This window comes from Anas platyrhynchos, chromosome Z (genome assembly GCF_047663525.1).
Source record: "Anas platyrhynchos isolate ZD024472 breed Pekin duck chromosome Z, IASCAAS_PekinDuck_T2T, whole genome shotgun sequence".
In the NCBI taxonomy this organism is placed as follows: Eukaryota; Metazoa; Chordata; class Aves; order Anseriformes; family Anatidae; genus Anas; species Anas platyrhynchos.
In genome coordinates, this window is record NC_092621.1 from 35,955,691 (window position 1) to 35,979,011 (window position 23,321).

A 23,321-nucleotide genomic window follows, 5' to 3' on the forward strand; every position below is an offset into this window, starting at 1 on the left:
TGCCAATCTATGTCCAGTCAGAATCAGCATAATATATGGTTACAGGGAGGTGTTCTAGTCTGATGAGTACCAGTCTTCTTATCTGCAAAATACATAGCTTTAGGAGAAGGTGTCTTGACATGAAAAACAAATTTGTGTAGCTGAAAAATCATACCATTTAAAAAATCAGGCACTCACTGCTTCTTTTTCTCTGTGTATGCCGCTTTAGGAAACAAGGAGAACCACAGCTTTTATTATGAAATACCAACCTTTCTTGGTTCTGTGCAGAAATTGGTGATAAATTAAGCTAATCTCCATCAGGATTACTCTGCGTCTGGGATTTAGGCAAATTGAATCAGAGGCCTGAATAGTGACAGTGAATATCTATTAGACTGTAAACAGAATAATAGGCCCTGTGAATTTTAATGAATGAAGTGAATGGCTGAATTCTTATAGTTTACAGAAGGCATATGGTAAGTGATGCATACAGTATGCCAGGAACAGAGCATAATGTAGATGTCTTAATAGATAAAATCTTGATTACTAAAAATGAAGAATAAATGGAAGGATTTTGGAAAGCTTTTCCTTATTCTTCTTTTCGTTTTAGCTTTAGAAGGATAGCATTTCACTTTGCTTTTTTATGACTGTGGTAGGTAAGGATGATAACAGATATGGCTTAAAATATTTTGCACAGTAGTTTTTTATATCCCTTTCTGTATTAACAGCTTGGAGGAATTGATTAAGTGATCCAACCAATTTAACTATACATATATGTCTGATGCAAAGTTTGGGTGCATGTCTGACTTACATGGATAATTTTCTTGATAGTCCTGGTTTCATTTTTGTTATGGTGGCTGGGAAGCATCCTCACAGACCATGACCCCCTAATACTAGTCACTGTGCAAACAATTCCAACATACTAAATCTGAACAGGAAACTATTTTCACCAACTTGCAAATAACTTCCTACTCTGCCTCAGGGAAAAAAAAAAAAAAAAAGAAAAAAAAAGTTATAAGTTTATTTCAAAGAATGAGGCTCCAACAGGCTCTACTGGGAACTACTTGGAGACCTCTGCATTGTAGAGGTCCTGGAGAAAAGGAGGCTCAGGGGTGACCTTATCACTCTCTACAGGTACCTTAATGGAGGCTGTAGCGAGGTGGGGGTTGGTCTGTTCTCCCACGTGCCTGGTGACAGGACGAGGGGGAATGGGCTTAAGGTGCTCCAGGGGAGTTTTAGGTTGGATGTTAGGAAGAACTTCTTTACCGAAAGGGTTGTTAGACACTGGAACAGGCTGCCCAGGGAAGTGGTGGAGTCACCATCCCTGGAAGTCTTTAAAAGACGTTTAGATGTAGAGCTTAGGGATATGGTTTAGTGGGGACTGTTAGTGTTAGGTCAGAGGTTGGACTCAATGATCTTGAGGTCTCTTCCAACCTAGAAATTCTGTTATTCTGTGATTCTGTGATTCTGTACTCCCTGGAAGGATATAGATCCATCTGTAACTCCTTTAAATGTGTTGTGGATATGGAAATGATAAACACTTCACTCATAAGAGAGAAACAGCATTTTTTTATATATATATTGTAGTTATTTAGCAAAGCTTAAACATAAATTAGATAGTGAGTCACCGCAATTCAGGATGGAGATGTACACTTGTATATCTGCTGTGTAGAGGACAGGGTCAGAGGAACTGTCAGAGGAGATCCTCCTCTTGAGTCACAAGATTCAGAATGGACATCCTTGCATGCTAAACTCCTTCTCAGAGAGCAGCCCAGGTGCAGATGGATCCAAACGTAGTTCCAAACTTGGTGAACAGTTGATGTCTAAAGGTTGAGGAGATCCTCCCATTGAGTCACGAGGTACAGAGTGGACCCCCATGCTTTCTAAACTCATTGAACGGAAGAAGTAAGGAGGCTAGCTGAATCCTCTCCTAGTCCCTGACTTGGTCAATGGTCTAAAGGATTATATGTGCACAATCAATCTAAGATACAATCTTAGCCAAGCTTACAAAGTTTAGCAATCTATTAATCACTCACGAAGGATCTGTTGTGGCAAGGAATCTCTTGCAAGGAGTAAAGGATCTCTGCAGCAGGTGTAACCTTGAGAGGCATCCCTACTCTAGAGGTGATCTGTCCTGCAGCCTGCTGCCGTACAGGAGAGCTCAACAGGCTTTTGGCCTGCTCACTGTCTATGGAGTAAGATGATTGACTCATAGTTATGTTTGCATACTGACTGCAGATGTTAGTGTCTTCCAAATCTGGCTCAAGTCCAACATTGACCAGCACTGTGGTCAGGTGAGCATGTTGCTCAGCCTGCGCCTTAGCTATTGTTTGTTATCTGTCTCTCCTGAATCCACACTGAGCTGGTTACAGCCATCACAATCAGATGCATCTGTCACAATCACTGCTGGTGGTTATTGCTTGAGCAGGGTTTCATGTGAAAAGCCAGGCTGGCCAAGCGAAAGGAATACATTGTCACAAAATGACTTGGAGAGACTGCATTCTGAAGTCTGGTGTATCAGCTCTGTACATAATTCAGAGGTACTGAAAGGAGCCTAGTTTAAAGATAGTGTTGATTTCAGGGTCTGAAAGACAGAAACAGTGATTCTGACTGGAAAATGTCATAACTGGAAGATGTGGGGTATAGATGTAAGGCTCTGAGCTTAAACTGATAGGAACTCCTGTTAGGAAAATGACAAGAAAAATAGCAACACTTGAAATGGAGGAGAAGGGTCTCCAGCAATTATTTATTTAACAGTTCATGTAGAAATAATTGTTCAGTGTATGTTGATCAGATTACTAGGAAAGTCCAAGCACAGAGAACAGAAACATCCACAGACAGAGCCTTGTGAAGTAAGTCTCCATGGTAGCTTAGAAAGGTGAGCATTGAGGGGATTCCCCAAAGGGCATGCTGAAAGTGCTATCAGAGAGGAGGGAAGAGCTCTAGGAGAGCAGAATCATAAAAAGCAACAAGTGACAGCATTTTTTTAAAAAAGCACAGTTGATAAGAGGCCAACTGATTCAAAGAGTTTCTTTAAGAGTATAAGGAATGCAGAGCTGACCTCTTAAATTAGGTTTCAAACATGTTTGTTTCAGCTGTGCAGTGGTCATACACAGGGCATTTGGTTTAGAATTGTTATGCTTTGTTTGGGTTTCTGCAGAGAGGCAGCATAAGCTCAGACACTGAATTGAATATCAGGAAAATCTTGGTGCTTTTCACATCTTGGTCACTGACCTGCAATGTGACCTTTAGAGTGTTGCTTCACCTCAGTATTTCTTGGTCTGCCCTGAATATTCTTTGTTTGCTGTGTCCGGTATAACTGGGTTGACTTTGTCTGCCCTGACTGTTGAGATAATAAGTTCTGTGAAATCCCAGCCATCTCTTACCACATGTGTGCAAAACTCCAATCTCAGCACCCCCCCTTTTTTTTCCCCTGTGCAGATAACTATAATATATGACGTTTTAAAGAAACGATGCTAGTTTTGCTAGCACCTTTGTAAATCAGAGGTAATTCTGTTGAAACCAGAGAATTTACAGCAGGAAAAAAAATTCATGTAAATGAGGTGGGACTTAAATGCTGAAGTAAATAGGACTTTAAATTATTATTATTGCCCATTTCACATAAATATAATTTTAGAAACCAATATATTTTGACAGAAATATTCTGCCTGTCATCCCACACTGATTATACATATTTCAACTCATTCTCTACTATAGAGAAAACTATTATTTTTTCCCTGTTATAGATCGCAAAACATGTTAATTGTGTTGAAAATTTAGCAGCAGTACAATGAAAACTATGGAGTATTTTCTGACATTTACGAAAAGCCTCAGTCTGAAAACATGGGGGCCTACATGTTAAGTTTTTGACAGTCTGCACAGGAAAGATTACATAACTGTAAAGCTATAATACTATATATGACTAAAGGTATCACATGTCAATAAGTGGTATGTTCTATAAATAAGGTGCCTATCTGATTTTACAAGAGAGGCTTCTTTCATCCCAAAGTCATCTTACAAAAAATCCTATGAAAATAAGCAGAGTTTAATGCAAGATTTCAGGCATAAGTGAAAGGGTGATAACTAAGCAGTTATCTTAGGATGATTAAAAAAGAAAAAACTGACTAGAAATGCAAAAAATAATTTTGAATTGCAAAGGGAATATTCTAAACCATGGAAGTACACTCCTAATATTACTAATTAATCATAGTATGTATGTCTCTACATAAATCAAACTACATTACAACTAGCAAGAATAAGTCCACTGTTTGAATGTGGTTTGCTTTGAAAACAATCTGAAATAAAAAAAAAAAAAAACACTAGCTGTGACCTAGATCTTTTTTTTGTTTTTTTTTTTTTGTTAATTTATAGAGAAATTATATTATCTTTTAAGAAATATTACAATGTACTGAATTTTCTTTTCTTATAATTGTCATATGTATGTTCTATTTATAATCTTCTTCACCATAGTTTTTCATACCTGGAGCTGATTAAGAGAATACAGTCAGCAGAATATTGTCAATTTTATACTTGGAAATTAATGTTTATAAAGATCTATTTTCAATGGTTTTGAATCTCCTAATGGCAAGTAGGAATAACACAACTTTAGCCACATAGTTGAAGAAATTCAAATTTTATTTGCAATCTAAATGAGATTATAAATTTTTATTTAACACTATTTCTCATTTCTGTCATTGTACCTTAATGTTTTTCTTCAGTGTTGCATTTTAATGGATTTTTTTGGCCCTACATTTCCCCCCATTCCTAAATGCCAGGATATTGAGTTTTGCATTCAAATACCAAAATTCTGCGTCCCTTTTACAGTTTGTCTGACTCAAGAGCTTTGTCAAGAAATTTGTCAAGATTTAGCTCTTGAAAAACAATGCTATGCAAATCTGTCTAATCTTTTCCAGATTTTCTTACTACAGTTGGGTGTTGGGTGTTACTGAATTCACTTTTTTTTAGTTCACCGTCCATCATCTGTACCTCAGTGCCATAAGGAAGGCAGAATTGTGCTGGGATGTTGGACTGCAAACAGGAGATAGCTTTTGCCACAAGGGTAGAAGAGGCTGGTAATATTTTAAATGACTTCAATTAATCTTTCAGATCTTGTCTGTTAGATCCTTAATTATGCTCATGTGTGTTCAGACTTGCTTGTGTTAATGAATGTGGAAAATTTTGTTGTGGATGCAACTGCAGTATTACATTATTCTGTATGTGCACACTGCAATTTCTCAATCTTTATTTAAAATGGAAGTCTAACAGGTCATCAGGTGAGACGTTTCTTCCAGGCAATGTGTGTTTTCATCTTCCACTCTCTCTCTGAAATTGTGAGCGCTATTCTCTGTGCTAATCAACATAAGATTGTTTATTTTAAAATCATATATATCAATGGGATACCTACTTTAGTAGATGTATTTCTCCCTTTCAGCTCTTTATCGAATCAGCCTTTGAAACTTTAAAGCTCTGCTAGCTTTTAGATAATATTGTCACTCACACATTCCCTTGAGTGAATATTTTTCTTTTGTTTGTGTTTTAATAAATTCTAGAGCTTGTCAATTTTTTTCTTTTATGTTGATAGAAAAGATAGTAAAAGTCTATCTTAGTTCCTCCAAATATGTACAAATAAATCTAAGTAACAAACCATATAGCTTAAACAAATTTATTCATAAATTTTAGAATGACAAAAGAAACTGTGACGGCGGTCATTCTGAAATTAGATAAATAAAACCAGTGCAACACCTTACAAATGTGGTCTGTATGACATTATTAAAAGAATTACTACTACTTTAATATCTGGTAATGACATTCTTGGCATACTGAAGTTGGAGGAGGCAGATAAGACTGGTCTGTATTTCCTGTACACAATTTCGCTCTGCTCTCAGGGCATATGCTGGACTCTCTGAAATCATGTGCGATCTCTGGGGATCATAAGAATTAAATGAACCTCCTGAGGCTAACTGATTCCCAGGAGTTGGAATGATACTTGTTATAGTCCTTGCCCAGACAAATCTATTGCAGTGGTCTGTCTTGTCTTTATTTCTCCTCTACATTCTTGTCCCTTTCCAAAATGCACACACACACACACACACACACAACTAAGAAGTATATCTGTTCAAGTAATGGTAGTTGAGGAAACTTATATGATGTATATTAGAAAATGAAATTACTGGAGAATTGTTTTTATTTTCTCTGACATACAGAAGTCTTGTGAGATCAGCTTAACATTAGTATTCAAAACATTTTGAAAGTCAGTTTTAGAGAGGAAATAGGGACCAAATAACTCAACTTTCAGAAACTTGAATGCTTGTTTTGGCTGTTGAAACTACACATGACATCATCTTTGCGTCACTTTGTCCATTCATTTTGTTTTTTGCTATTAGCAAATGTTGTTTGGGGTGGTAATTCTCAACTTTTTGCAGTGCTAGGATATGCCCTACCTTTTGGCCAGCTGTAGTTTTTATGTTGCTAAAGTAGAGAAGTTCTTTAAACTCATCATTCAGTTCTATGAAATTTAGATATCGTTCTACAGACAGCTGCTACATATTCACAATACTTTTGTTTCTTTATAAAACTAACCTTGTTTCAGAAAAGATTTGCCATTTCTTTTTGGTGTAATGGTATAGGAGTCCTTACACCATCCCAGTCTACAGGACAAATGAGTTTTTAAGAATGCATTGCTTGTACCTAAAGACACTTTCATGTTGAACTATACACCAAATACAACATACTGTATGTTTGTTGTGTATGTTGTTCTGTATGTAATACTGTTCTATGAATTAGTGGTGGGTTGACCCTGGGCAGCAGTTAAGCACCACAGCTGCTTGCTCTCCCACGACTCCTAGCGGGACTGGGAAGACAACAGGAACAACAAAAGCAAGAAAACTCATGGGCTGAGTTTAGGACAGTTTAGTGAATGAAGGAATGAGGAGAAAAACAAAAACAAAACAAGGTATACAGACCAACACCCAGCAACAGCTACCTGCCAGACCTGCCCACCTCCCTCAGTTTTTAAGGCTGAGTATGACGTTACGTTGCCCTTTGGCCAGTTTGGGCCAGCTGTTCTGGCTGTCCTCCCTGTTTCTTGTGCCATCCCCAGCCTCCTCACTGTCAGGACACTATGAGGAGCAGAGAAGACCTTGACTCTCTTCTCTGCAAGCACTGCTGAGTAGCAACTAAAACATCAGTGGTTATCAACACTGTTTTAGTCACAAATCCAAAACACTGCACATAAAGGCTTCCATAAGAAAATTAGCTCCATACCAGCCATACCCAGTAGAACATTATTGTTTTGTAGAAAACACAGTAAAGCTTGAAATTTTCTTATTCCATAGTAAGTGGCTTCTGCCCTGAGATCTGCACCACTGCAAGACTGAAATCTAGCTATACATAGCTACAGTGATAGCATCAGACTTTCATCTGTCTTGTAGTCATTAAGTTTTACTGTAGTACAAACAATAACAATACAATGTTTAAATTAACATGGTAATTATGAGAATAATTTTAGGCATTGATTTGCTCATGTAGCATTACTTGGGGCTGTTGATCGATTTATGTCAATTCCAGGACCAACTGGTGTCAAAGCTTTTTGGGATATAAAGACCTTATTGAAAATGTGTTGTCACAGTCAGTATGACACAGTTTCCCTGAGCATTTAAATAAGTATAACCTTTTAAATGAAAAAAACCTTGATCTCTGTAGGTTTCAAAACTGGCAAAAAATATATATTGCTAAATGTTTGCTTGCTGAAACTAAAATTGAAAACTATTATCCTATGAATTAGTATTTTGCATTGTGAAAATAAAGAATACAGCTTTTAAAGGAGATATTTTAGAATTGTATGCAACCGAGTGTATGTAATATATGCTATACAGCCATTTGGAGTTGGTAGATAATGCAACAGTTCCTACTGATTAAAAAGAGCTGTGGACTTCAAACTTATGCTTTCAGAATTTTAACCTTATTTTTGTTGTAGTTGTACCAGTAACAATTGCACTGGCCTGATGAGATGTATTTTAGATTTGTTTTTCAGGAATTAATCAGGGATGCCTATTCTAGTTGGTTGGTAGAGGCTAAGTGTGTCCCATAGGAATAACTGATGGTAACAGCTAAGCTGGGAGAATGGCTTTAGCAACAATATATCCCCCAGATTTCACACCAAAGGAAAACAAAGAGAAAAGATCAAATCCTAGTATTACTAGTACTAATAAAGGCATTGCTATTTTACATCAATGTAGTCATATTCAAAGTCGTATTCTATATTGATTTCATTGCAGACACCTATGTATGTTTATAAGCTTAAAAAGAAGCAATTCTGAAATACACGGTGGGAAATGTTATAGTTTAAAATCCTGCTCTTAGCTCCAGAATGCATTGGATCAATTTCTTAACCAAAGAATGTTGTTATACTGGCTTCAGTATATTCATCAACAAAAACTGTGTTAAAAATTGGTTAACTGTTAGTGTTTTGTCATTTTCAATTTGGAAATGTTTCTTCCTAACTCAGTTAAAGACCTCTGTGGCTTTGATATTTAACACTTCTGTAGTGAAGTATGAACTGGCATACAGATGAAAACACTAACAGGTAAACAATTTAGTACATGGATCTATTTGCTTACAACAGATAAGAAGTCAACAGAGAGCAAATGAAAATCATAGGGAAGTTACCATGTTTTAAGGCACTTGTCCCATGAAAAATGTGTATGAAAACATTGCTACAACTTAATAATGTGAAGAAGGCTTGTTCAAAAATAGCTGATCTCTCAGTATCCAATCCAAAAGTCCATGAAGTAGACAGATCTTTCATGTACACTAGAAAAGAAGCTTTAAGGTATTAGAGCTGCTGAAGGAAAAAACAAATGAAATGCAAGTTCACTATATGTGTGATCTGCTGTGATTGCATACAACATATGTACTTGCATATCAAAACCTATTAATTGTATTTTTCTCTGTCCTTTCTCTTTTATATTTTTGCTGTTGTTTATTTTTTGAATTGCTGCTATGGTTTCTTCAGGCTCTTTCTGATGGCTTCATATCTGAATTAACAGACTGAGCACAGTGGAATAACAATTTCTGGGGTCCACTATTGCTGTTGATATCAGCTTGTTCATTCATCATGGGCATCTTTTGGAGTTTATATAAACCTATAAAAATGATCTAATAATATAATAAGACTATTGTCTAGCAATTTAAATTTGTTGTTTAAGATGTTCAAGTGAATGTTTGGCTTTGTTTGCAAACGTTTTGTTTGTCTATGTCTGGTTGCTCATCATTATTCGTAGTCTTTCCATGTAGCTTTGCAACTAATTTCCTTGATGTTTTGCTCCTTCAACTTATATTTCTTCTTTGCACTGTGTACTGTGAACCTTTTAGCCTTATGATCCATATCTGAGGGATATCTCATTACTTTTAAATAAGTTGATTCAATTTGATTGAAGAAGTACATATTTTTCCACTGTTAAATACATCTCTTACATATTGCAGTAGCCAACTTACTGTTAGACCATTTTGAATGCCACAAAAACATGTAATTATGCACCTGTAATTTTCTTTCATAACACGTGCTTTTCTGCTTGGGGCTTTGCTTTTTCTTTGTCTGTTCCCTTCTATGAGCTTTGTACAAGTGGCCTTAGCTCCCTGCATATATAATATTTAATGTTTCTACATTCCTGTCAGCTCTGTATTTGCAGACAGGTATATGTACAAGGTACTGTGTTGGAAATACTGTGTATAGAGGGACCCACACTTGAATCAGAAAACAGGACAAATTTCATTGTATGCTCTCTCCTTAAATTTGTGGTAGGGTAATTTTTTTAAATAAGTAAATTCTAGAAAAATAAGGAAAAAATGTTATATTGGGAAAGTGATAGAAAAATAAATTTTGGAATCAGATGTTGTGATTTCTTTGAAATTTATTAGCAAATGCTCTATAATGACTGTATTTTGAATACACTGGAGGCTGTAGAGTACCCCGAATTTCAATAAACAGGCTTCATAATTCTGCAGTCAGTTTCTAGAGATGAAGGCATTCTGCAGCAAAAGAATTGCCAGGAATTTATCAGCTACTCATGAGAAATAGTTTAATAAGAGGAGACCCACATATGACGATAAAAAAAAAGCTTTTTCTCTCATTTTAAACTCAGCCACGGTGTCTATGTTGACAATCACTGCTCTGCTTGAGTCATTGAATACACTAGGAGGATCTTCTGACATTGAATTACTGCTCTTGTCTCTCAGCCAACAATTTTTAAATAAAATTACCTCACTGTGCTTTTGACAAAACCTTTTTGTCATATGTGCATAAATGTTGAAACAAAATAATTTCAATTATACAACCGGTGATTTATACTAATGCTTTGTGTTATTTCAATGAATCAGAAAATTTTAGGAATGTGATAGGTAAGAACTTGAAGCATCAATTCTTTGTTAAGCCATTTGCACATGTTCAGCTTTGGTAGGTATTAGTCAAGCTCAGTACTTGTATGCTGTTGAAAAACAAAAACCAAAACCAGTTTTCATTCAGGTTAGAACAGTCTCTTCAGCAGGATGTTTTGTACTGTTACTTTTAATTCTAGTTTTAAACTAAGAGAGCAGCCTCACCCCAACTGGGTTTCTTCTTTCCATTTAGCTGAGAGTACTATGTTTTGTCCAGCCATCTCTTGATTTTTTAACTTTGCCTAGGTTTTACACCAGGATTGTTAAATCCCAGAAGTCCCCTTTTTTTCCATCCCACATAATGGTTCTCCTTTCCTATCACTTAAATCTTTCAAAAAGTTGCCCTTTCCAAAATGTACCAATCAGTTTTCTTTTAGCAATATTCTTCTGTTTTTCTGGATTTTATTTTTTTTTTAAAGCTGCAACCATCCTTCTGGCTTAGCAGTATGTACCACATTACAGAAATTAATTCTGGCAGACTGAATCAGAAAAGCATTTTTAATTGATTTTGCAGAATCTGCTTTGTCTTACTTTTGATGGCATTTTGAATATAGTTACTTCTCTAAAGGCATACCAAGAAAATATGTACTTATGTTTAAGAACATTTTATGTTTATTGTATTAATTCATCCTGTGTTTTCTAAATATGTTATTTCATATTACAGAGTATACCCCATTCAACTAATAAAACAGAATAAAGATAGTTCCTAGCTAAAGGAGCTTAGATTAAATGATATTGTGTTTTTCATAGTGTTTGTACTTTAAGAAAAATTGCATTGGTTTATTTTCTGCTTGCATCTTCCAGGCTCTAAGCACAGAGTTACAGCACAGCATACAAGAGCTGAGAATAAAAATCAAACAGGCAAAAAAAAAGGAAGAAGCAAGGGCATGTAAAAAAGGTCTTTCCCAAGAGTCAATTCTGTTGGCAGCTTCTATCCTTAATGTTTCAACAACTGATGTTGAGGAGATATTAGAAGTAGAAGATGATGAGGTAAGTTATTTTAAGGACTCTACAGCAAAAAGGGGCTAGATCAGAAGATGCTGTAAATTTGTGTTCTTCTGGAAAAGAATTTCCAGCTAAAGTCTGGAATTTCATTGTGCAGCATCCAGCACAAGAAGAACAGAATGGTTGAATTTGAATAAAAAGGTCATGATAGAGATTCCTAAGGTGTCAAGACTTTGGGCATACATAAATAAAATATAAATACACTGTTTTGAGCATTCAGGTGTAGAGGCATTATTTGAAAGTAGCTTCCCTTTTCATGAGAATATCTGGCAGGGTTATACATTTTAAATAGACTTTTGCATTAATGGAAAAAAAATTAGAATTTCTCTTGTGCCAAATTGGTTTGGTGGATGTTTACTTTCTTCAGTTGTCATACTTGCCTATTAAAGGTATTCTAGTAGACATATGTTTTCAGGAGGAATCCATTGCCTTTTTTTGTTGATTCTAACATGCATTTTTATGGAATCATACAATCATTTACTTTGGAAAAGACCTCAGATTAAAAAAAAATAAGAATCATATTACTATGAAATAGTTGATAGTGTTAGTAATAGGAATAGGAATTATTGTCCAGAGTTATTTAGGCCAGATCAAATAATCCATGACAAAGCCCCTGCACTTGCATTTAATAAGTGCCTCAAAGTTGACCCTTATTGGGCTGGAACCGTACAATACTGACAGCTGAGTCGTAGCCTTATTGTAGCTTTGTATTGTATAAATCACAAAAAAGAGTTTTCGATTGACTTACATAAATGTGCATGTTATGTGTATGCACTGACACAGGTTACATTCATAAATATAAATATTATGGACTGATCCCTGCCCTGTTAAGAAGCATCTCTACACCCTTATAAAGTGATTGGCTTTGATAGGATTGTTGCAAGCTTACCTCATTCTGATAGTAATCTTTATATCCTATTTCTTTTCCTTATAAGCAATGCAGGGGATATATATGTAAAACACACAGATGTACTCAACAATAAACACAAAACAATTTTAAAATGCAGGTGTTGAATTTACACTACACAAATTTTAGATACCTATTGCATTTATCAGTGCGTAGGCTCAGGAACCTTTAAATTGAACTCAAAAGATTTCCACATAGATCACATATATACCTGTATATTTATATGAAAAGAACATGCCTTGCAACTTTCTAGGGACATACACAAACATGGATAGGTTTATAAATTTAACAGAGCCCTCATATTCAGTGAGCATGCTTCAGGTAACTAGTTCTGTGAGCATAGTTCTGACTTTTACATTTTGTTTATTTAATATGTATCCAGTTACACACATCCTTTATCATTCATTATATTCTTCTCAGGTGGTGTTAAAAAATTGTGTGTATGTTATATTTTTCTATTTTTAGGAAACAGCAAAGACACAAATGGAATCTGAAAAAGATAAGGAATGGCTGCACAAGATACAAAAGCTTCTTGAAGCACAGGTTCTAAATTTATATCTTCCCTTAATGAATTATATATTTTTTACTCTGGATATCTAAATGTTTTTAGGTTGTAAATAATCCATTGTCCTTGTAACTATGCCACTAGTAAGTGCGATAAAATCCTCATTTTATGCTATTTCCTATTTATTTCTTTTAAAATAAGAGTCACTGGATAAAACTGAAGAGTTGTTAACCTAGGATTTGTGATAGCTAACTCAGCAGCTCAAAAGAGTGAAACAATACTGGGGAAAAACAGCACAGATCTTGGCAAATGTGTTAATTAAATTATTGAGACAGTCTGTAATGTTTGCTAGAGTGAAACGGATCCATCCTCTCATACCTCTTAGGAAAAAGAGATTTTTTATTATGTGCCTTTAAAGTTAGTAGTTGATACGGACACCTGAGGAGTTCATGGGTTTCAGTGACCTTTTACTGTGGACCTGTTTCCAGTCAATTCATGTTTTCCTCATAGCCAGACAGCTGTTTATTATCGTGTCTTCCCGCATTCTCTACAATATTTTCTACTGAGACCTCGAGCAGCTTGTTAGTGGGAAGTAAATATTGATTTGGCATCCTGTCAATGCAGAAAGAATGAAAAAATTTCCACCAGAGGCCCCTCAAACATTTTCCTATCGACATTTTCTGGGCAGAGAGGAAAGCTGCATAGAGGATGACAAGGCTGAGACTAGCAGAAATCCCTGAGGGGTCCATTGAGACTGCCGCTGTGACCTGTGTGATACTTTTTCTTCTCTTTCAAGTCTTTTTTTTAATACACACAGAGTCTGCTGGGATGCTCCCCTCTTGTAAGTGATCAAGGGCAGTTTATTGGCAGGTGAGAGCCCTGCTTTTCTAGCCATAGTCAGCTTTTGTTTGGACATCACTGACAACATACACTGACTCTTGAAACTTTTCCATTATGTTTTAGTTGTCTCCTTTATTCAGATGATGTGTAGCTGATGTCTGAAATGAAATAAAATTTGATTTATAAATCCAGTGTTCCTAATGCATATTCACTAGCATGTGTCCATTAGCAATGTAGTACATTTCTATTAGGCATGTGAATGACTGAAAATATTTTGAAAACCATTTCAAGGGAACAATCACTTGCAGATTGAAATGTTTTATCATTAATAGCTTTTGTGTCTAGATTGTGTCCTATGACCAGATTTTAAAGAAATTACTTTTTTTTCCTCTTTCATTATCAAAACTCGCTGCCATTAAGACTGCTTAATTGCTGCAGTGGAGATAGAAATAGCAGTTTGCTTTTACTGGCTTTGTCAGAAATACTGGCATTTTAATTTAAACACCTCACAGTGTTACATGGAACTCGGAAGAAAATACACAAGTATTTCTATTCACTACATTGCCTGCATTGGAAGATTTTATTTTTTTAATTTGTGAATTTTGAGATTCTGTTCATATTACAGATGCCAGACTAGGAATCAGATTGTGCAGAATATAACAAGGAATTCTGATTCTATTTTTTTTGTCATTCTTTGGCAGATTGTTAAAAAATCCTAAGCAAAATCTTATCACATCTCTTTGTCTGATGTAGAGAGAGAACAAAAGCCAGGGCATGGAGAGTGAGGGGATTATTGACTATACAACCAACTATATTAAGATTGCAAATGTTAACTAAGGATGGGGGAGCTCGTTGCTCTTAGCCACATCACTTTGTATACAAGTTAATAGTGGTTTTCAGTGTTTTTTGCTCCATCTTGTGGGGTTCCACAGGAGGAGCTCTGAAGGTAAAAGTAATTCTTGGCAAATCAATCATCTTTAGAATGGCAGGGGGATTAGTGCTTTTTGGGGAGTAACCAGCTCTGCTTTTCCTTTCTGTCCTTACTAAGTCACATGAATGGAAATTGCTTAGATTTCTTGGTCCCGGTTTAGGAGCAGCTCACAGAAGAGGTCTGTGCCCTTTAAACTGTTTAACTCATACCTGTAAAGAGGTTGGTTGTGGTTTTCTTTAGCAGACATTGGTAATATTTCTGATCAGGAAACCAAAGCTCATGGTGAAGTGAACACTTCATGTTGAGACTTTGCTCAAAACAGGCTGCTTATTTAGTGATACAGGTTGACAAACAGTGTACACGTTTGCATACTGAAACAAAGATACAGGCATGACCTTTTCTGTTATTCTGAGAAAATGTTCGGTTGAAAATTGCATCAGATCACTTAATATTGCAGTTTGATATAGTGTCTTTTTGTGCCATTGAGCCAGGACTTTGGAACATAATTGCCCAGCAGTATTGATTTAATTGCCTAGGTTTATTTGTGGACTCCTAATTATTGACTGGAGGTAAATTTAATGGAGAAACCTTTATGAACACTGGGAAACTGCTGCTGTTGCTGTTATACATAATGAACTGCATCATATCCCTTTAGATCATTCTTCAAGCTAATTTTATTCCACCGTGACAGTACGATAACATTTAAAATGTCATAGACATTTTACTTTTATTACTGACATACGCCATTTTACTGCTGCATTAGAATTTTGGGGGGGACTGGGGAAAGCACTAGTTGCTTTTTACTGTCATTTTATAGATCCCCCTAAAGTGCAATCATAAAGTATAGCACACCTCCATTTTACATTTCATCTGTACCTTTATTTGCTGTGCACTTATGACTTAAGAAAGTGTAGCTTCTGTCAGCTTCACAAAAATGTTAATACTTCAGTGCTAAATATTTTTGCGTTCATGAATCTCACAGTCCCCAGTCAGAGCTTGTCTCGTTTTATCAACTGCTATCGAAACATTACATGAGGAAACTTAGAACTTTTACAGAGACATCTCTGCTTCAGGATGTTGTTATGTAAACAAGAATTGTGTAACCTAAGAGTACAGTGGAGACACTTCACCCGAGTGTATGCAGGTACCTGGTGTCTCTGCAGTGCGGTAGCTGAGACCTGTATAGAGACATCAGGCTGAATATGTGTTAGTGAGCAGGCATGGGAGAAAGAACCCGGGAGATACATCACACTGTAGAGCACTGAGTGTTTCGGAGCTTATGATATTTGGGGAAGGAGGGCATAAGTATGGGTATCTTGATATATAGCTGTGCTTATAGCTTGCCTGACTTCTGATGAGGTTTTTACGTACTTTCTCCCACATATCTCCCCTCTGTGTGTGTCTTATTATTTGAACCAGGCATTAGCACTATAGTAGCACTCTTGTTGTAATCATAAACAAAAAACACATCTCGAGCTTTTTCCCATTGTAAGAAACTTTATATAGCCAAATTGATAGGATGACTTCTTTTCACGGCTTAGACAAGATGTTTCCTACCAGCCAAGGCTTTCATTCATTGTGACTGATCATAAGGAACAGCATCTCTAAGCAATCAGTTAATAATTTAGTATGTGAGTACAACAGTTAGCCTCAATCCAGATTACTGCCTGAAGTCTCCAATAATTATTTTTTTAATAAAATACAAATCATCTGCCCAACTCTTCCAAGCACTGTACCAAATGTCAGCATTGATTTAGCATGTCCCTAATCAGATAGTCAGCAGCACTGGTCTTCCCTCCCTCTTCAGGTCCTCCTTGGGATATCATATCTCACATAAACAAAGCCACCCAATGAAATCTTTTCTATCATGACCTCATTATTAATATACAGATCATATTACAGTGGTGAAAAAAAAGTTCTTCCAGAAGAACTCCCTCCCCTCTGTTCTCTGGGCTCTCTGTAGGTACATGTATGTGTGTAGCCCATCTCTAGAACATGGGATTTGAACAAACACTCCTCATCAGTCAGTAAGGCCTTTCCCCAGCCCATTTTTAGGATTTGCACTGGATTCTAAATACAGACTTCCTCAGGTCTCATTCACGTATGTACACCAGCAGCTGTAGTTGTTTCCTTTCAAACTTCCTGAGTTACAACTCACCTGCTTTCCTTTCCTCAACTTGTCTCCAGCCTGTCTGTCTTCCCCCTTCTCTTTGAACAGGTGTCTGTGCATTGCCTGCCACTTGCTCACATGCACATGTATATATTCACTTGTGCACACACATGCACGCTTACCACCATCACAAGGTGTTTCAATAACCTGCACCTTAAAAAGCAGCAGCAGTGCAGTATGAATCACGTCTTGGATACTGCTAACGTTGGTATCAGACCACCAGACTGTTCTTACTGAAAGATTAAGAGCTTCATCCTGAATGTTGACTACCCCTTATGGTATAAATCTGTGTTTTATCTCATGCACAGAAACAAAAACGTTACACAACTTGTCGTGGACTAAGTACAAGGATAAATCGTCTTGATTACTCAGGATAAGAATACAGACACACTCACACTAATGTGTATTTATCTAAACAAGTACATATACCTATACGAAAGCAGGACAAAGAATAACACTGAAGAGAAGAATCTCTCTCTCTCTCTCTCTCTCTTTTTTTTTTTTCTTTTACTTATAGTTTACAGTAAAATTAGGAAGTTTTAGTCATTAACTGGTGTTTTTTCATTTTTACTCTTTTTTCTTTCCTTTTTTACTTCATTTTAACTTTTAGATTATTCTTTGTGGTTCACTCAATTCATGTTAAGGCAACTTTGCAGTGTGTTTGTATAGTTTTTTGGGCAAATGTGTTATACATATGATCCCTATGGGGAGATTTAAAATAGGTGTAACCATTTATTTGTGTATTTCAGAAATAAAATACCATTATTTCTACATTAACACACTTTAGTGTTTGTGAAACAGAGGCCAAGTGATGTTGCAGTCCATGAATGGTGATGTTGTGTCTCATTAAAATAACAATATTGCCTTGCACTCATTACGAGTCTTTTCACTGGCATATCAGAAAGCTGTGTGTTTATGCTGGGTAAGACTCAGTAATGTAGTGTAAGGTCAACAGACGTTATTAGTATGTTTGTTTACAGAAGGGATCTTTGAAAGAAGCATACTCAAAGTAAGAATAAATAGGTGAGAGAATTAGAAATAACTACCAGCGTTCTTGACTGTTTAGGACCATGTTACCTGACACCAAGATACCTGTCTGATAAGATGTATAAGAAATGCACCATTTCATCTATATGGCTTTTTAGTAACAAGGAAGAAATCTATATTTTCTAGAGTTAAATAAATAGAAGGTAGAGTTAGATAAATAAAAATATTTAAAGACATACATACTTTGCTTTCACAAGTTTTCTGATTTTATGCAAATCAGTTGAATACTACTTCTCCAAAATCTTACTGTAATGTACTGATTTAGGGTTGCTACCATTGTTAATGCACAGTGTTCAAATAAATTGGCTGTGGCACAGATAATTGAAAACCACTTGAAGGAAGCATGATTTCGTACATAATTATCACTGGTATAAACAAGCTTTTACTCCTTAGATGTGCGCTTAGCACTTGCTGAACTCTGAAAGCCTTCCCCAAGCATATGGCAAGTCTGGAAATTGGGATAAATACTATGGAGTAGAGACATCGTCTACGGTTGTGAAGTTCTGGGGAGAAATGTAGAGGAAAGCTTCCCAGGATAGTTACAGAGTCATCATTAAAAGTAAACCTGACAGGCTTCTATTAAAGATGAAGACTGTAGAGATCATCTAGTCCTGGGTGTCTGTATGGAAAGAAAAACAGACAAAAACATACAGTACTTTCTGAAACCAACAAACGGGAAAGAATGACATAATGTTCAACTTTCAAATGCTTTTGATTTAAATGAATGATTTAAATGGAAAGACTTCTTTAAAAATCACTTTGCTATGACATGGAAGCCACAGAGAGTAGCAAGCAGCAAGTAAAATGCAGCTAGAATGATATGAACCAGAGACATCAATAAGAAAACATTCATCTTGGGCAGAACATTAAGGAGGTAAAATGTATCAAAAATGAATGTAGTCAAGCTGGCAAGAAGAATTAGAGACTTTGAGGTAATGGTATAGTGTTCTCGTAAAACCATATTTAGACAAGGAGGGAGAGCAATTAGAGTGAACAGGATGCCAGGGTCAGTGTTTTTAAAGTACAGTAGCAAGTAAATGTCACAGAATTTCAGATAAGATTAGGTCTTGTGTTACTCTGAACAGATTTGTGCTCGGTGTGTTGGATCCCTCTATTCCCCAAAAAGTCATCACAGAAGTGTACTGGAGAAGGCTGACAGGTGTAGATGACTACGAGAAAATTCTTATCACAGACAGAAGTTATTTATGACAGATAGAGACATGGCTGGTCAGCAAGTACCAGCCCTACAAAATACCCTTTCCTGTAGAAAAGAGTAATAATGCATGTTGCCAGCCTTTTTCCGTAACTGCAGGGTGACTGTTGAGCAGAACACAGGATTGCCTTATGTCCCATTATTGTCAGTTCATGATAGATGATTGCTATTAATAAGATTTTCCTTGCTACTATTTTGGATTTTTTTTTCTGACTTGTTAATAATTATAAATATCAGGATATTGACATTATAACAGCATATGTATTTGGTGTGATCCTACAAATATATTGATTTTATTTTTATTGCTTTAATTTTATTTTATTTTATTTTATTATTTTCATTTCATTTTGTTTCATTTTATTATTGCCTTATATGTATACCTAGGATAAACAAGTAGTACTGTATCTGGTATAACCATCATACAGATTTGTCTTTAAGAATGAATAGAGAAGTGGAAAAGTAAAATCAGAGTAGATGTACTTGAGTATAGACCTTGAGAATGGTTCTAGTAGCAAAAGGAGTTGCCTTGAACTACAGTTATGAAAAACAGAGGAAGCTGGTGATTGACTCTCCTTTCAGTGCTTAAAATAGTCTTAGAAAAAGCATAGAAACTGTTTACACGGTCAAATAACAGTAGGACGAGAGGGAATGGTTTAAACTGAAAGAGGGTAGCTTTATATTAGATATAAGGAAGAAATTATTTCCTATGAAGGTGGTGAGGCACTGGCACAGGTTGCCCAGAGAAGCTGTGGATGCCCCATCTCTAGAAGTGTTCAAGGCCAGGCTGGATGGGGCTTTGAGCAACCTGGTCTGGTGGGAGGGGAGGTGTCCCTACTCATGGCAGAGGGGTTGGAACTGGATGGCGTGTACGGTCCCTTCCAACCCAAACCATTCTGTGATTCTATGACCTGCTCAACTAATTGCTGTATTTTACCTAATTTATTTCTGTTGGCCTTATTAAAGTAAAATTATATCTGCTTCTTATATGAGTGACAGCTGTTAGTAGTTCCTCTGGGGGATTGTCACCTATGTCATCACTGATCTTAGTGGTTCAAGAAAGCTGACAGAGCTCTCTGAAGCCAACAGAGACTTTTCCAAGGATGAACTACAACTGTTTGGTTCTCCTCTGGCACACTACTGTGTGCTCTTGGGGTGGATTTGCAACAACTAGTGCTTTGTACCACCTTCAGAAGTACTTCCCTACTGTGCACTCATGCAGCAAGATTGTGAAAGAGAACCTCTTTGAGCATTAAAGCAATGACAGAGAAAAATATACCAAACTTCCTTACCTGAAGACACTGTGCAAATATATATTTTTTCATATCAGAACAGATATAAAGAGGTTTTTGCATTTTCTGTACCTATGTAAATACAGATCTTTGGTATTATACTTTAGAGAAGAACACTTTTGTGCATTATCCTAATCAATACAGTTGGAGTTTTCAGGGATGGGGGGTTTGTTTTGTTTTTATTTACAAGTTTTGATATCAAAGTCTAAACTTGCTGCCATTGTCACAACACTGAGAGCTGTACTGGGAGTTTGTCTCATCCTCCTGAGAGCAGTGAACATGCAGTACGATTTCTGCATGCCCTAGAGATGACTGTAACCTCTTATTGATCAGCTCGTTGAAGATAAATGACAGAGATGCTAGTACTGCAGTTTACATCATTAACATGGTCAGTAAAGCATGAATTGTTCAATAAGGCGTTTATCTTTTTTCATTTTACTCTGTTCTTTTATCATTTTTATGGTAGAGTGCAAAGTTTCAGGCAGTAACCAGGCAGGTGAACTTTAAAGATCAGATGTGTGTATGCGTGGTGCTTGTCAGAACTAAGTGAAATCTAACAATTTAAAGATATTTAATAAATGTTTTTCACACGAAAATAAAGTTCAATGATCATTTTTCTTACTATGTTTCTTTTTCAGTTTCCTTTTGCCACATATTTAATGGATGCCATATTGGAAAAATTAAATGAGAAGAAGAAACTGGTTGAAGAGTACAGTTCTCTCATGAAACGCATTGCGTGATATTGCTAAGACTTTGCAAAGGGTGACTAAAATATGTGTGCTGTTTCCTGACATCTTTCCTCTTCACATAAAGAACTGTCAATAAGCACGTTCAATACATAAGTAGAAACCATGAACTAATTAATTGTTGAACAAGAGGAATTAGTTATGTTCCTATTTAGAGTGTAGTGTTTCATTCCTGAAGACAAAAATTGCTGCAAATCAATACGAGTTAAACATGATTTTCCTTTAAGTGCATTGGCAACAAACACCAGTGTGAGTTTTGTAGAGAGAGGATGTTTTTGATATGATGGATACACAAAAATTGCAAATAACTCACAGTTGTACCAGTCAGAATGGTAGAACTAGGATTTACAAAGGAACTGAGAGCATCAGTGGCATTTTGAATACCTTATTTTGGCTTGTTTGTAAATCCCAGCTTTATGATATGTGCTCCGTAATATGATATGATCTCTCTGTATGTTCAAAAAAAATGAGAAAATGAATGATTGTAGAAGAAAAACTATTCAATGTAGAGTGATGATTCTTGGAAATGTTGTATTTTCTTCTGAGTAGGATTGTATTGCATGCAATTAATTTAATTGTATTTCAAAAAGTTCAATAAAGTTTTTTCCAGTGTTGTTTAGTTTTTGATTTCCCCCCTCCCCCCCTCCCCCATAGTTCCACTTGCAGCTTGCAAGTAAGTAAAAATGGTATAGAGTTTTAGTTGTTTCCACCATGACTTTTCTGGCAGTACTAACAAATGATTCCTTCTTCTTCATGCTTTTGATCTTAACAGTTTATATTCCTCTGGACCATGTGAAAAAAAAAAAAAAAAAAAAGGAAAAACATAGGTTTCTGAATTTATGTTTAAATGACATTGAACATATTAGAATATGTGGCTTTTTGTCTATGGATGTCATGTTGTTTTACAAAGAATGGCAGTATCATTATTCATATGGGGCAGGGAATCAGAAGTCAGAAGACCTAAAGTCACTCAACAGAATCATGAAACAGAAAAGTTTTCTGCCTGCCAGTCATGTGCTTTTCATAGGATGTCAACAGGCATCTTTTAATTCATGGAGTTCAGTACTTGGTGTCTTTAAGGAAAGTATGAGGAAGGGAAGACATCACTAAGCATCTGCTTAGGTATCTGATGACAGTGGGGGCTTGAGAGAATTCTTATTGGATTTATGGGAAATTGAGCAAGCATATTCCACAGGGACCTGTAATTTAAGATCTGGAAGAAGCCCTATAAAAAGAGGAATACATCTTTAGGAATGGTTGACCACCACCTTTTCCAAAGCAAGAAATAAGGGACTCTTATCAACACTCATGACATATTCAGTGCAAGCAAAAGGATACCATTTCCAGGCAAACCTGCATTATGGAACTCCTGTCTTCAGGGTGGGTATTACTGAAACAAAAAATGGACTTCTATGCCAATAAAAATATTGGAAAAGAAATACATCAAAATAAATAGAAACCACGTTCATAGATTTTCAGTTATTGCAGCAAAATGTATTTGCATATAATTTCAGTGTAAGGCCATTTCCACCAGGTACTGGAAATATCTTCGTAAATCCAAAGCTCTGTTCAGATTAGCCTCCTTTGTCTTAATTTTCTTGCTCTGCAAGACCTTTTGGTGCCAGTCTAGAAGTCTCAGGTTTTGATGAAAGAGCAGAGAACGTCACCTAATTCAATGGAAACCAAAGAATATCTAAAGACAAGTTCCAGACTATTTTCTTCTCCTTCTTCTCCCACTTCCTCTTCTCCTTCTCATCCTCCTTCCTCTTGTTTTGCTGTTGTTCTCCCCCCCCCCCCTTTTTCTTTCTCTTCCTTTCTCTTTTTTTCTTCTTTCCTTCCTTCCTTTTATTTGCAGCTGTTTTACTTGTGCATCAAGAGACCCAGAAATGCTCTACAAAGAAAAATTTTTCTCCATAACTTTCTGCGTCCTAGGCCTTAAGTGTAGGATGCATTTTCTACTTTCTCTGGAAAGTCCTAGGGTCAATAAGCCTCGTACACTTAAGTGGCCAAAACGTTACATTTCAAGTCTTTTCCAAAACAAGTTCTGCAGAACATACCTTGATACAGATACATGTCTTTTCTCATCATCCTAGTCTTCTACAATTTTCATCCACTTCTGTCATCGTGGGCAATGAAACAGCTCCATGTAGGGGAATTTCAATCAAATTAATGTATTGCTAATTAACAAACTTTTAATTACTGACTGTAGTATGGAGAAATCATAATACTTATGATATGTGGGAAGGGAACAAATGCCT

General features: G+C 36.2%; 1 protein-coding gene across 8 annotated transcripts in view; it reads left to right on the forward strand.

Moving 5' to 3' along the window:
• The window catches only part of CNTLN (centlein), a 201,307-nt gene extending 179,630 nt beyond the window's left edge, over positions 1-21,677 (forward strand). For 7 of the 8 annotated variants that reach the window (XM_038171266.2, XM_038171267.2, XM_038171269.2 and 4 more), the window contains 3 exons: positions 11,215-11,400; positions 12,788-12,865; positions 20,956-21,677. In XM_038171266.2, the coding sequence (XP_038027194.2) occupies positions 11,215-11,400; positions 12,788-12,865; positions 20,956-21,057 (366 nt within the window). In that variant the 3' untranslated portion in view covers positions 21,058-21,677. The remainder of the gene's footprint in view (positions 1-11,214; positions 11,401-12,787; positions 12,866-20,955) is intronic. The other variant, XM_038171270.2, reaches the window with a different exon arrangement.
• The last annotated feature ends 1,644 nt before the right edge of the window (positions 21,678-23,321 follow it).